The 15382-nt window shown below is 40.1% G+C and overlaps 1 protein-coding gene and 1 long non-coding RNA gene across 3 annotated transcripts in view; one reads left to right on the top strand and one right to left on the bottom strand.

Moving 5' to 3' along the window:
- Nucleotides 1-312: 312 nt before the first annotated feature.
- On the bottom strand, nucleotides 313-3287 carry LOC143269638 (uncharacterized). The gene is made up of 3 exons (XR_013046218.1): nucleotides 3150-3287; nucleotides 2515-2562; nucleotides 313-448 (listed from the first exon to the last, which is right to left on the bottom strand). It is a non-coding gene; the product is annotated as an uncharacterized LOC143269638 (long non-coding RNA).
- Nucleotides 3288-3459: 172 nt separating this feature from the next.
- Rttn (rotatin) overlaps nucleotides 3460-15382 on the top strand; it is a 182387-nt gene continuing 170464 nt past the window's right edge. For both annotated transcript variants that reach the window (XR_013046217.1, XM_042263930.2), the window contains exons 1-8: nucleotides 3460-3776; nucleotides 4074-4261; nucleotides 5088-5265; nucleotides 5589-5678; nucleotides 6705-6795; nucleotides 8504-8618; nucleotides 9374-9524; nucleotides 13138-13303. Coding sequence is in view for 1 of the 2 variants with exons in the window: in XM_042263930.2 (XP_042119864.2) it covers nucleotides 3746-3776; nucleotides 4074-4261; nucleotides 5088-5265; nucleotides 5589-5678; nucleotides 6705-6795; nucleotides 8504-8618; nucleotides 9374-9524; nucleotides 13138-13303 (1010 nt within the window). In the remaining variant the exon portion in view is untranslated. The remainder of the gene's footprint in view (nucleotides 3777-4073; nucleotides 4262-5087; nucleotides 5266-5588; nucleotides 5679-6704; nucleotides 6796-8503; nucleotides 8619-9373; nucleotides 9525-13137; nucleotides 13304-15382) is intronic.

A 15382-nucleotide genomic window follows, 5' to 3' on the forward strand; every position in this document is an offset into this window, starting at 1 on the left:
GACTGAGTGGGAAGGCAGAATACGTGGTGTGGTGCTGGTAGACAAGGGGATGCCTCACATTTTGGGTGGGATGGAACAGGGCAGTATGATATTTCATCATGCTTCTCATAACAATGAGAAATTTAGAATTATTTTGGAGTCTAAGACATAAAAACACAGACAAGGAGCACTTGTATATATTCAGGAGTAGAATTGCTAGGCTGTATGGTAATTCTAGGCTTACATTTTTGACTATTTTCCATAATCCTCCACCACTTTATATTTCCAAAAGGAATGTCTGAGGTTTCCAGTTTCTCCAAATGCTCACCAGTGATACTATGTCGCTCCGTTTTTGATGCAGCTATAGTATAATTCTGTCTTCTTGACTCATGCCGGGGCCTTTCTATGCATTTGTTGGTCATTTATGTATCTTCTTGGCAAAAGGCCTGTAGCACGAATCTTAAAGTCTCTATTAATAAAACAAATCCAGAGCCAAGTATTGGGGTGAACACTGGAAGATCAGAGAGACAGAACAAGCCACAGCTAACCTCACCTCACCAATTCCTCAGGTGATCCTGTTTCCTCAGACTGGATGCCTCTCAGCTGAACTGTGCTGCTCAAAGCCTAAAAGCTTAACTAGCCAAATGCTTCTAGTTTCTGGTCTCTATGCCTTATATATCTTTTTGTTTTTGCCATCACTTTCTGGGATTAAAGGCATGAGTCACCATGCTTGGCTGTATCCTTGAACAGATGGATTTCTGCCTCTGGAATGCTAGGATTAAAGGCGTGTGCTACCACTGCCTATCCTAAGTATCTAGTGGCTTTTCTGTTCTCTGACCCCAGATAGTTGATCAGGGTACACAATATTTTGGGGAACACAATACCACCACAAAGGCCTATTCTGATTTTTATCCCATTTTTAAGTTGAATTCTTGTTGAGTTCATTTTACTGTTGTGTCATAAGAATTTGAAAAATAAATCCAGGACAATAGATCTCTATGTGATATATGATTTGCGACTATTTTCTCATGTTCTGTGGACTCTTTTCATTTTCATGGTAATGTCCTCATAAACACAAAGCAATTTTTTTTGAGGACCAATCAGTCCTGTTCATTACTTGTGATTTTGATGGTATATTTAAGAAAACAATTCTTGGTTCACAATTATAAATACTTATAGCTGATATTTTTCCTAATAATTTCATAGTTCAGTCCATAAGTTAGTTCTTTGGCACATTCTGGCCAGTTATCCACATAGTGTAAGGTATGACTACACATTCGTTCCTTCCCATGTGAATACTTAGTTATCTCATTTGTTGAAAAAAAGTACTCTTTTCTAAAGACTTGTATTGATGAACTGGTTCGGATAGCCAGTTAATTGTGGTTGTATTTATTTGTTTCTGTAATTAAGAAGCATTTGTATTAACTGTATAATGGAAGCAAGACTCAAATCCATGTGGGTCTGCTCTTAGAAATGTAATTATATTTTGTTCCAATCCTGCCACTTCAAAATGGCATACAATATTTATCAGCTTTCTATTTTTGTGTTGGGAGGATAAGCTAGAATTTTATGCTGCTTTTATAAATTAAATATTATGTGAATTCATGGCACGAAGTTATGGTGCTTGATTTGGATAATTCATAAGTGGGGAATGAAACCTCAGGCGTCAACAGTTTTTCCTTCCTAGCGACCAGTTTTATTAATAATTGTGACCTTTATTCTTAAATAATATAGGGTGGCATTTGGGTAACTTTTTGAAAGACACAGAACATAAGCTTGTCGGAGAGATAAGAAATAACTTCTGCATATCTGTTGGATCGAGCCTCGTTTATTTAGGAATCTTTATTGTTAGCTCTTTTTATATATTGTTTTCATAAATAAATGAGGATTCCAATTAATTGTTGGAGGCTTGAGAAGGGTATTCTCCCAAGGTTACTCATATGAAGAAATGAGAAAAGAATGCATTCATTTTCTTTCACTGGAAATGTTGCCTGGCTATGGCTACTTAAGATTATGTACAGCCCTGTTTTTCAACTCCTTGGAACTTAAACCACCAACACCAAGGAAGCTATCTTTGGCCTAACTTGAGATTTCCATTTGACTTGTGATTTGAGATTTGAACAGAAGAATCTTCCATAGGAGCTAGAAGGTGTTGTATGTTGTGTTTTCATTAGTACTGTTCAGCTGCTGTGTGTGGGGCTAGAAAAGTTGGGAGGAAATATTGGAAGTGCAAATAGAAAATATTCAGAAACTAGCAGCAACCTTCCTATCCTTTTCTTCTTCTCCAGTAAACTGACCTCAATGAATTTCTCATTTTCTTTGTATCTGCCACATTTCCTCTGAATCCTTTTCTTTGTGATGGTATGGTTTTCTGTGGTAGGAATTTCTTCTTTCTATTTTTTGGGCTTAGTACATTTTCTATTTATCGGAGATTCAACTCGTTTCACTTTTTTTAATCTCACTGTAACACACACACACACAGCACTGTTCTAATGGGGGCAAGAAACATAAGACTAGTTCCTTAATTTTACTTACTATTTGGTGTGAATTTGGATCAGTACTTCTCGAATTTTTAAATTTGTTCTTTTGCCAAGGGCGGGGATGGGGTGGGGAGAAAGACAGAAAGAAAAAGGATGGGTTACCTATCTTGATTGACATTCCCTCCCTTCCATGGGAGACTGAACAGACCAGTACTGAAAAAAAAACAAAAACAAAAAAAAAACCCCAAAAAAACCCTCTCTAAAATGTAAATCATTTCATAAATTTAATTGTGTCATCGCGCTTGCTATCGTTTATAATTTCTTTTCGTTGAGACTGATTACAGTGCCTGTTAGAAAAGTCAATTTGGAAAGCATTCAATAGAATCTTTCCACGCAGTTCCTCTCTCTCTCTCTCTCTCTCTCTCTCTCTCTCTCTCTCTCTCTCTCTCTCTCTCTCTCTCTCTCTCTCTCTCTCTCTCTCTCTTTCTCTCTCTCTCTCTCCCCCTCCTTCCTCCCTCTCTCTCTCTCCCTCCCTCCCCTCTCTTTCTCCCCCCCTCTCTCCCTCTTTCCCTCCCTCCCTCTCCTTCTCTCTCTCCCCCTCTCCTTCCCTCTCTCTCCCTCCCTCCCTCCCTCCCTCCCCCTCTCCCCTCCCTCTCCTCTTGTGTTTCCCCTTTTGTGCCTTGTGTATACCTGAGGTGAGGTATCCCAGACGCTGCGGAACTTTGCAGTTCCGTTTTACAGCTTTAGTCATTTAATAATCAGGGAGAGAGTTGGAAGGGCAACTTTAGGAAACAAAACCCAACCTCTCGAAGCCATACAGTCAGATTGTCAGGGTCTGAACAAATCCCTCTCAGAGGGAGAGAGCAGCAGGGCCTTGGGCTGCTGCCAGGGACTAGTCTCCCGCTTCAGAGCCCGCGCCTGAAACCCGGAACTCTGTTCTAAGCCGCGATGGGGCGTGTCTGGAACTCTTGCAGGACTACAACTCCCGACATGCACGTTGGCGGAAGAGGATTCTACCTCCCCTTGACACCTTTATTCATTCCGGCTTCTTAGAGCCAAGATTGTGGTCTAGGGAATGAGCAGTAGTAACTTATAGAGACCGTACCCGTATGTGGACAGAAGCATTGGGAACATTTCACCTAATGCTCTAACCTCAAGGGGTGTCTGTCTATCTTAGACATCGCGGAACCTCTGTTCCATTCGTCTCAGTTTCCGGGGGACATTAATTATGGACGGAGGTTGTGGCGCGGCAGTTTAATTCTCCGGCGGCAGATTGTGGCGAAGAGATGGTCCTGCCGGGGCTCATCAGGAAGCTTGGTAACTGTCTTTGTTGCCCAGGGTCGGAGCATCCCTCGGGTCTGGGCGTGGTGGTGCTAAGTTCCGGTGATGGGATCACGCGGTCAGCGCTCCTAGTCCCTGCTTGCCCAGAACAGCCCGCCGACCTTGCTCAAACTCTGTAATCCTTGGCTGTTTCTAGCGCACCTGCGGCCTCCCCAACACTTAATCTCCCCCCGGATTGTCTCCAGAGTAAATCACGCACATTTAGAATAAGTTATGGGTGGGTCGTCTCCAGAATTGGGAGATAAAATTACTTTGTGCCAACTTCTCTGACAGGCCATCAGCTGGTGGAGATCAGGGAACGCGCCCTCAAAAGTATCCTGTGCAAGATCGAGCACAATTTGATCTGCTATGCTGACCTGATTCAGGAAAGGTTGCTTTTTCTCCATTTGCTCGAATGGTTCAATTTCCCATCCGTCCCAATGAAAGAGGAGGTTCTGAACTTGTTAAGCAGATTGGTTAAGGTAACGTTTTGGAATAAAGCAACCAGGGTCAAAATTAAATGTAGCATTTATTGAAAGACATACTTGAGAGTTAAAATAACTTGGAAGACAACCAGAGGTGTTGAATTTTAATTCACCTGGATATATACTGTTTGTCATTTGTTGTAATAGCCCAATCTCACATTGTGCTGTACCCTGAAATAGAACTACTAAGTTCTTGTATCTTCTATTTCTGATTATTTGCTGCCTGTTTTTTTTTTTTTTTTACTTTTTCTGATGTTTAATGTTTAATTTAGACATTTCAGTATTAAAAAAAGATTTAAATAGTTTAATTAACATTGCATATAATGCTATTCAATTAAAAACAATGGTTTCTGTTCCTGTATCTTCCGTAAAGAGTAATTTAGTTGTCAAGACTAATGTCAAAATGTCAGTATAAGTTCAGTTTCTTATACCTTTAAATCATTGTCCTCATGGAGGAATTCTAATGACTTTGGCATCTTGATTTACAGTAAGGATAGGATAAAGTGTCAGTAGAGAAAAGTACTTACTTTATATGTAAAAGAAAGACTTGGAAGTAGAAGAGAGCTTATGAGGCAGGGGCCAACCAGCGTGGTGTGTGTGTGTGTGTGTGTGTGTGTTGGGGAGACAAACTACAATGATGAATATGTATAAATATGTTTGATTCATGGAAGTTGTTTACTCTAGAGCACAGCAGTACAGAATTTGTTTTTCAAAACACGGAATGTTTGATTTACCAAAATAATTATGTTTTGATTGTGGTAAAATGAAGTTTAGAACATTTCCGTGTTCACGACTATTCTTAAGACTTTTTCTTTTACTATAGTATCCCCCAGCGGTCCAACACTTGATTGACCTTGGTGCAGTGGAGTTCTTATCTAAGCTCCGTCCACATGTGGAGCCAGCAATACAGGCTGAGATTGATGGCATTCTTGATGGACTTTTTGTTCTTCCTTCAGAAGTTCCTGTACTGTGTTCTGCCACTTACCAAACTGATCAAATCGGTAACTTTTCTTTTTCTGTATTCAATTTTGTTAAATTTCTTTGCTGTGTATTTTCTTTAAAATCTTCATTTCATTTGTGTAATAAAATTTGTGTATGTATGTGTGTGTGTGTGTGTGTGTGTGTGTGTGTGTATCTATGTGAACAGTCATTTTTTTCTTGTTTTGGAAGATACAATAGTCAGAGAACAAACTAGATTGCTTTTTTGTTTGTTTTGTTTTAATAATTATTAAAAGATTGAGAGAAAATAATATAATTTAAAATGAATAATTTTTATTTTATCAGGTGAATTGATAACATAGTAATTAACATATTTTCTTTTCAGAATTGTCACAGCAACCCGAAGTTCTAACAGGATATTTCTCCCAAGACAAAAGTAGTTTCCAACAGATGGAAGTACCACCAGGGCCAGTAGGTATGTATGTATAGGGAAGCTTTGACTGGTGAATAAGAAGACCAATGGACTCTTCTCCCTTGCTTGAAGATATGTTGTGGTCAAACTGGAAAACTCTAGCACAAAATTTAATGTTTCATTTGCTTTGTACTAACTTAGGATTTTGAGTCTGTGTGGTCAGATTTTATGCTTCAGTAACTATATTTGAGCCACTGTAGGCAGGTAATGGTACTGTCACTGGGAGTTAGTGTAGCACGAATTCTAATTGGTCTTAATAAAAACCCGGAGCCAAATACTGGGGCAAATGCTGAAAAATCAGAAAAGCAGAGCAGCCAGCTACTAGTTCTTACCTCTACAAAATCCTCAGCCAGAAGGACACTCAGCTCCTGTCTCCTCCCACCTTATATTCCTCTCTCCACCCAGCCATATCACTTCCTGTCTCTATCTCCCTAGTGCTGGGATTAAAGGCATGAGATCCCAAGTGCTGGGATCAAAGGTGTGTGCCACCACTACCTGGCCTCTATGGGTAACAAGTGGCTGTCTTTGCCCTCTGATCTGAGGCACACTTTATTTGTTAGAGCATACACAAAATATCACAAGTTAGTGCTTGTTGAACACAGGTTCTTGTCAGGTTTGTGGCGTGTATGGTACGTGGGTGGTCTTATTCATTCTCCAGCTTATGAAATGGTAACAACAAATCCAGTTATTCTGCTTGGAGACTCGTGGTCAGCCTAGCTTACTTGTCATCACTATTTGTGTAGCAGCCAGTTGACATAAGATTAGAGCATTGTGTTTAGTGTTCTCTTCCAGGAGTCTCACTTCCAGGTCTCTGTGTGTGGTTGTCCTATGTCTGGTTTCTGCTCTTGTACTTCTGTTGTAGAGACCTTCCGGATGATTCTCTGTGGTGACTTAACATTAGTTTGTTTTCTATTGCTGTGATAAAACCATGACCAAAAGCAACTTGGGAGGAAAAGGTTAATTTCATCTTACAGCTTATAGATATTATGTGCACCCTGTCATGTTTGATGTTTGTTGTTCCTCTAACAGGAAACTCGACTGTGAAGTGGCTGAAGTTTTCTGTATTTCCTTGGCTACCCCTGACCACAACAGACAGACATGTTCTCTCCTCCAATGAAAGGTACAGTTCTGATGTAGTGCAGGTCTTTTTGATTCTTTGTAGCCATAAAAATCTGATAGTTAGCACCATTGGTTTTCATCTGGAAATGGTCACAAGTGTTTAAAAGAGGTACAATTTTCAGTATTTCAAAAAAGAAAGCCAGAAAATTATTGTACGTCTTTATCTTTGAGTGATCTACCTGTCCATTTTTTTCCAATGTGGGGTATCTGTAGTCGAGGCTGGCCTCAGACTTACTGCTTGTCATCAAGAATGACCTGTACCTACTGACTCCTCCCTGCACTTGGCTCCTCTCCTGCGCTGTGGTGATGAACATGCACTATACATCTGGCTCACCCAGTTTCTCTTTGTGGTTGGAATCTTATATACTCTTTCATGACATGCAATCTTTATTGTGTAGATTGATTGCCTGTTTCCTGTGCCCTTCATGAAGAACAGTGGAAAAATTAAACATAAGTAATCTTTTTGGTAGAATATATTTTAAAATGTGGGCTCCACTAGGAGAAAAACTTACCCCTCTTGAGAAGGTTGGACATAACTGCACTGATCTTCTCTAGTGTGTACTGATTTAAATTACCTTCAGAAGTAGAGGACTGATATATAAAAGTTTGCAGAGTTTTGTTTGGTTTATTTTAGGACTGATCATAGTGGAAAGCACTTTTAATACAAGTGCTCTTTAGAAATAGACAGGTAGATCTTGGTGAGTTTGAGGCCAGCCAGGGCACCATATTGACACCCAATCTTAAAAGCTAAAAATTGAGAAAGTTTTATTTGTATTTTTAATTATATGTGTCTGAGTGTGGGTTTGTGCATGTGTGAGTGCATGTGCCAGAGAAGTCCAGAAGAGGTCATCCAATCCCCTGGAGCTGGAGTTACAGGTGGTTGTGAACTGAGTAATGTGGGTGCTGGGAACTGAATGTGGGTCCTCTGCAGGAGCAGCACGTGCTCTTGACTACTGAGTTGTCTCTCCAGTCCTGGAGAGTGTTTTTATTATCCATATTCACTTGGTACAATTTCATTGAAGTCACAATAAATGAGTTGCTTGCCTCTTTTGATAAGGTGTGAATTTAGGTGAAAAATCAAATTTGAAAGAGTTAAGGCAAGATACAGATGATTTCTGATAATGCTCCAATCATTTTCTTAGGGCAGAATATTGAAGAGGTAGTACCCACCTTAAAAAGGGTTGGGGATGCTTTATTAGTTGTGAGTCAGCACCTAAGGAAGAGGTGGACTGACTCCAGCTGAGTTCTTGAGGTGGATTGTATACAGTTGCTGCTCTTCAGGTAAGTAGAAGCTGAGGGGTGTGAGATAAGAAGATGCCTAGAACAGGGAAGATGACTAGATAATCTAATTCCATGAAATTACCACTATACAGGCTGTTATTTTTTCTTTTAACTAGAAAGTTGTGTTTGACCACACCAGTCCCATTTGGTAGAACTGTGATAGTCTTCACACTCAGGGGTTAATGTGATATAGCTCCTGTTCCTGAGTGTGCTCTGGTGGAGAATCAAAGCCAGCAAACATTCACCACATCACAAAGTGCAGATATATGAAAGAAGTTCCTCCTCAGAGTTCACTACGGAAAGATGGAGGATGCATGCCCGGGAAAAGTGCTGCTGCTGCCAGGCGTAAGGTGTACTGGAGACATGCCATTAGTTGACACGGGCGGGCATAGGTGGTCTCTTTCTGATGTCTAACTCTGTTGTCTTAGCTCTCTGAGAAGTAGTAACCACACCCTGATCTGGAACACATGTGAGCTTCTGAAGGACGTGATCATGCAAGACTTTCCTGCTGAGATTTTCCTTCAGAGACCAAGGATTGTTCAGGTAAGTATCTGTAATTGCTTTAGGTTTTAAACAGTACAGTTTATCTCACTACATACTAGCAAATTGCATGGCAGAGTAATAGTCTTTGGGAAGAAAACTTGTATTAATATATTGAAAAAAATGAAGTACTGAGTTATTTAAACTGCTTTCCCTCTAATTTATCTGGAGAGTTACAGTTCTTTTAGTGGACAGTAGTCTGTTGTTCTACCAAGTTTGTCTATTTCAAATTGTCATTTTTAGATTATCTTCTTTTTTAAATTTGAAGTCTTAAATTTCTTGTTGTGTGTGTTGACACAAATACCATAGTGTGCAAGTGGAGGTCAGAAGACAGCTTTATAGAGTTGATTCTCTGCCTCCACCTTGCTGTGGGTCCTGGGCATCAAGCATCAGACTCAGGGTGTCAGGCTTGTGTGGCAAGAGTTTTGACCCTCTGGCCCTAGTTTCTTATTTTATCAAAATTTGCAACCTTAATTTTTTTTTTGACTGTTCACCTTTCCTAACTTAAGTGCCACATCCTTCTTTCTTTTTGCATGTAGTTCTAAAAACATTAATTAAAAAATAAAACAAAACAAAAAACTCATATCCTGTTATATGTGTCCTGGAACTTGCTGTGCAGATCAGACTGCTGTCTTAAAGCCATGATGATCCTCCTGCCTCTACCTAACAGTTGTTGGAACCCTGGACCTGCCCACCAAGCCTGGCTGCATCGCTCCTTGGAGTTAAGCTGTCTGACTGTTTTCACTCTCCCGTCTCAGGGTCTCTTGTGTCTGGTGAAGCTGGCCTTTGCGGGAGATGGGAAGCATCGTGTGGCGTTACAGTCGGTGTCCTGTTTGCAGCAACTGTGCACGTGTTTAAAAAACAGACTCAACTTTTACAGAGACCCCAACCTTTTCTCAAATAAACAAGGTACTTGGCTTATCTATTCGCCAGATAGTGATATTCTTTATCTTCTTCTGCACTTGAACTGTCCCCTGCACCTCAAAGTTTACTGTGTATGCATTTCACAATACAAATTCCCACTCCTAAATTGTTACCGGATTCTTGAACAGTAGCTAGGCAAATAACAGAACCACCATGAGCCCCCCCCCCCTTTTTTTTTAAGTAAAGCAAAGTTGGAGTTACTATGAGAAAGACTTTCAAAATGATTTAGGTGTCGGCACTAGGAAAGAAAGAGACACACTGAAGGACAGTAGCACACCTCCAGAGGTTGGTGCCAGCTTACAGAGATTTGCTTTAAGGGTCTAAACAATGGCTATGTGTGTGATGTTGGTGGCTTTTGAAGATAAATTGCTCAAAGGACTTAATAAAATATCAAGTAAAATGTTTTAGTATTAGTATACTTATTTTTATCCAAAGAACTTCTCTTTCCTAGATGAGTTTATAAGGTGCATTGTGTGGGTTTACAGGCTCATAAAACAGGCCAGGAAAGGTCAATGGAATTCTAATGATAAGAGGTCAAGTCATTCATGGTTCATAACTTTCTGAGAAAATTATATATGAATATATATTCCTTTGCAGATGGTTTAAAATTATTCTTCAAAGATTAATTTTTATTATTTTTAATAATATGTAGTTTTATATCTCTGTGTTGCTATTTGCACATAAGTACAGGTACCTGAGGAAGCCAGAGATTTGGATCCCTTGAAGCTGGAGTTATAGATACATGTGATGCACCCGATGTGGGTGTTGGGAACCAAACCTGGGTCCTGAGGAAGAGCAGCAAGTGTTCTTCACTGCTGCACTGTCCTGTATTCTGGCTGCCCTCACGTCACATCTCCTTCCCTTTTCTGTCATGTTTCCCCTCTGAGACTTCTGGCTTTTCATTTTAAGGATGGCTTAGCAGAAGTCCCATTTTCTGAAGCTTCTTTGTGGTGAATTTTCTTGCTTAGACATTTGCAGATGCTTTTCTGTTTAGTTCCAGATTCTCTATCCTTATGGTCCTGAGGATTAGGATTCAGACTGTGACAATTCATGTGGGACTTAGGGAATTTTAATACAAGGTATATATTGTGTTAACAAATTGTTTTGTTTGAAAAACACTGATTTGTATTTTATCAAAACCCTGTTTATGCTTTTTGAGTTGTAGCATCTGTAGATGTGCTGGCAGTCACAGGCTTTTCATAGGACAGATGGGGTACAGGCTGGCCTAGGTGGAATGGCCTCTACAACCTTATTTCTGTGAGTCTATACATTGTGCCTTGAAAGGTGAATACAAAACTCCAGTCATTTGTTACCCTGCTTTACAGTCTTCTTTACTTGGGAACTTCACTTATCCTCTGCTACTTGAGTATTTGTACTTAACGTTGTAATTACTATAGTTTTAAAGGCTGTGGGCTCTCACTGTATTCATGGGATATGGCTTTCTGTGAATGATCCCAGAGAGCTGGACCCCCCGTACTTTATCAGAGAAAGAGTTCTAGTATTAACTGAAGATCAGCTACCTATTCATATATACTTCTGTGTCTCTTCTGGGTAGGTAGCACTGACCGAGCAGCCCAATACTTACAGTCTTGAGTTTAGAAAGCTGAGGAAGATAATGAAAACCAGGTTTGTTTCTAACAAGAAGTGCTCTAAAGAAATAAAAACATGATGTGATAGGATGCCACTTCCTTCAGATAAATAGTTGTCTTCCTCTTGAAGAGTTGCAAGAGAGTATTCCAGGGGAAGTCCGAGCCTAAGGCACCAAGAAGATAATGTGCTTGAGCAAGGCAAACATGGCCGGTGAGAGCAGGGTGTCATGAACCAGGTACAAGGAAGTGAGGTGAGATGAGAGAGATTAAGGGGCTAAGCATTCATACTTCCTGAAGTACTGTGAGAAGTGTGAGGCGTTAATGTTTTCCCCCTTGTAAATCTATCATCTATCAATGCATCCGTGTACCTGTCATCTGTTTATTATTATCTATAGCTGTTTGTAAATACATATACATATGTGATATGAAACGCTGTCATGTCTTCTTTCACTATCATGTGTTTTATCTACAGATACATGTGAATACATGCACATTTATTTATTTATTTATTTATTTATTTATTTATTTATTTATTTTGAGGCAGTGTCTTATTCTGTAGCTCTGGCTGTCCTGGAACTCACTATGTAGATCAGGCTGGCCTTGAACTCACAGAGATCCCCCTGTCTCTGCTTCCTGAGTGCTGGGATTAAAGGTGTGCACTACCATGCTCAACTCATGTGCATTTATAACATAAAATGTAATTATGGCTTTTTTAAAAAATGTTTTTAATGCTCACAGTTTTACAGCTCTCTGTAGACATTTTTTGTTACCCTGAAGAGAGGCATTAAGTAATACCTCCCTGTTTCTTTTTCTCTAAACCCCCTGGTAACCTCTAATTTTATTGTGAATTTTGTCTATTCTAGATACATGTGAGATCATACAGAATTTGTCATTTTGTGTTGGCTTATTTTCTTTGTAATATTTTTAAGCTATGTTTTTATTATAACATATATCAGTATTTTATTCCTTCCTATTGCTGAATAATTTTACATTGTATGTATGTGTCCTATTTTGTTTATTCATTCATCTTTTGAGGGACATGTGTGTTGTATCTACCTTGAATCATGTGTCAGCAAACGGTGTCCTGCGTGTGTGTGAGTCTGTTGTGTGTGTAGGAATGGAAGATGATATGCTAGGTCTTTCTTTACATTGGAAAGTCTATAAGCCCTTCACAGCTTATTTCTATTTTTATAATATTCATTTCTATAGCACTGCATAAAGCTTCAGCACGTTGTAGTTACTCATTTATGCTTGCTTTTGCTCTTCATCATAACATTTCATAGGTGCTAAGTGGTTTATCACTGTCCTTTTCGTTTGCGTCTCCAAACACTAGCGGTGGCTGACAGACTCCCTAGTGGTTTTCAGGTGCTGGTTGTTATTTGTGTGTCTTCTTTGGAGAAATGGCTGTTAAAGTCCTTGCCTATTTTTCAGTTGTTTCTTTATTATTATTATGAGTTTTAGGAGTTATTAATATGTTCAGAATATTAAACCCTTACTAGGTATATATACTTTGCAAATATTTTTCCCACTCTGTTTTTTGTCTTTACGCTTTCTTGTAATATATTTTGGTACATGAAAATTTTAAAATGTGATAAAGTTGGTTTATCTATTTTACTTTGTTGTTTGTTTTTGATTTCAATATCTAAGAATCCATTGCCTTGAGGATTTTCTATTTAGTGTTTATGGCTTTAGCTCATGTTTAGATTGATGTTTCATTTTGTTTAATGTTTGCATGTGGTTCAAGGCAGGGGTGCTTTGAGAGCTTAAAGCTGGGAGGTGTTATCAAGTGTTGTTCTGCTTCACAGTCTTGCTGCCACTACCCAGAGTTTCTTAGTCATGTCAGGAATGTACTCTGTGAGTGATTGCTGGAAAGGCTGAGTTTTCTCATTGAATTTTGCCCTTGCAGAATCATTCTATCTCTTGTTATTTTTTTGGAAGCTGTTGGATATAATCTCATTATCAGAAGCCTTTTTCTACTAAGGGGTAATTATATTTCTTTATTTCTCCAGATACAATCTCCCAGAATTCTTCTTTGTCTTACTGTCATGAAACAAGAGGTACTTACCATTCCCCACACCCGTCTCCAGGAAGCAGCAGTCCTCGGCCTTCTGTAGTTGGGCGTACAGGCCAGAGGCCCCGAGGAGATGGTCAGGACTGGGATGCAGTGTCTTCCAGGTGACTGGCTCCTGTGTCTGTTTGTATTTTAGGAGGAGAGAATCATTCCTTCCTGCCTTCTCTTGAATAATTGCCCTGTGTGTAGGCCTGTTTAAACCGCTGTCTTTCATAGTTTTGTTATCGTGATCTGCAGGTTTTCAAATGTTACCTTGAAACTGTGTACTCAGAACACATTGATATTCTTTCTCTGACTCTGTGTGTGTGTTACCAAAAACATGTTGACAGCATTTTACTTTGATTTGTTATTCTGCAACCAATCTGTATTACCTATTCCTTTCTATTTCCTTAAAAAAAAGAAATGGTTTTGCTCCACTAAGTTATTTCTATCAGTTATACATAGAATATTACTTATTTAAAAAACAAAACAAAACATGGCTTTAAAGCAGTGGTTCTCAACCTGTGGGTCAAGACCCCTCTGACAAACTTCTATCTCAAAAAATATTTGCATTACAATTCATAACAATAACAAAATTATAGTTATGGAATAGCAATGAAAATAATTTCATGTTGGAGGGGGGGTCACCACAACATGAGGAACTGTATTAAAGGGGTCACAGCATTAAGAAGGTTGAGAACCACTGCTTTAAATGAATGATACATTTAAAAATTAGTATGTATGTGTGTGTTGCTGGGGTAGGGGCTAGCATGTCCTGCAATATGTGTGGAGATCAGAGGACAACATTGGATTTGATTCTCTTCTTAACCTTTACATATGTTTTTGGGGTTAACTCAGATCATTAGGTTTCATGGTAAGTGTCTTTATTCACTAATCTGTCTCTCCATCCCTGACATATTTTCTAAATGGTATTTTTATACACATTTCTGTAAGCCTAATCATAATTTAAAATCCTGTGTATTTGGAAAGGAATGTTTAGAAAATATTGTTTAAATGGGGACTCTTTTGAGGGGCATCATTTTTCTGTGTGAATGCAGATTTTTCATATGTTTTCTTGAAGGGATGGCATTGGATTTCTGTTAGCTCATAGTAGGCCATAAATTTTGTAGCAGTGGCCTTCCCTGGTAACAGTGGCCTTCCCTGGTAACAGTGGCCTTCCCTTGTAACAGTGGCCTTCCCTTGTAACAGCAGTAGCCTTCCCTTGTAACTGTAGCCTTCCCTTGTAACAGTGGCCTTCCCTGGTAACAGTGGCCTTCCCTTGTAACTGTAGCCTTCCCTTGTAGCAGTGGCCTTCCCTTGTAACAGCAGTAGCCTTCCCTTGTAACAGTGGCCTTCCCTTGTAACAGTGGCCTTCCCTGGTAACAGTGGCCTTCCCTTGTAACAGTGGCCTTCCCTGGTAACAGTGGCCTTTCCTTGTAACAGTGGCCTTCCCTGGTAACAGCGGCCTTCCCTTGTAACAGTGGCCTTCCCTTGTAACAGTGGCCTTCCCTTGTAACAGCGGCCTTCCCTTGTAACAGCGGCCTTCCCTTGTAACAGTGGCCTTCCCTGGTAACAGTAGCCTTCCCTTGTAACAGTGGCCTTCCCTTGTAACAGCAGCCTTCCCTGGTAACAGTGGCCTTCCCTTGTAACAGTGGCCTTCCCTTGTAACAGTGGCCTTCCCTTGTAACAGTGGCCTTCCCTGGTAACAGCAGCCTTTCCTTGTAACAGTGGCCTTCCCTGGTAACAGCAGTCTTCCCTGGTAACAGTGGCCTTCCCTTGTAACAGTAGCCTTCCCTTGTAACAGTGGCCTTCCCTGGTAACAGTGGCCTTCCCTTGTAACAGTGGCCTTCCCTTGTAACAGCAGTCTTCCCTGGTAACAGTGGCCTTCCCTTGTAACAGTGGCCTTCCCTTGTAACAGTGGCCTTCCCTGGTAACAGCAGTCTTCCCTGGTAACAGTGGCCTTCCCTTGTAACAGTAGCCTTCCCTTGTAACTGTAGCCTTCCCTTGTAACAGTAGCCTTCCCTTGTAACAGTGGCCTTCCCTGGTAACAGCAGCCTTCCCTTGTAACAGTAGCCTTCCCTTGTAACAGCAGCCTTCCCTTGTAACAGTAGCCTTCCCTTGTAACAGTAGCCTTCCCTTGTAACAGCAGCCTTCCCTTCCCTTGTAACAGCAGTAGCCTTCCCTTGTAACAGTGGCCTTCCCTT

The sequence above is a fragment of the Peromyscus maniculatus genome, chromosome 19, assembly GCF_049852395.1.
Source record: "Peromyscus maniculatus bairdii isolate BWxNUB_F1_BW_parent chromosome 19, HU_Pman_BW_mat_3.1, whole genome shotgun sequence".
In the NCBI taxonomy this organism is placed as follows: domain Eukaryota; kingdom Metazoa; phylum Chordata; class Mammalia; order Rodentia; family Cricetidae; genus Peromyscus; species Peromyscus maniculatus.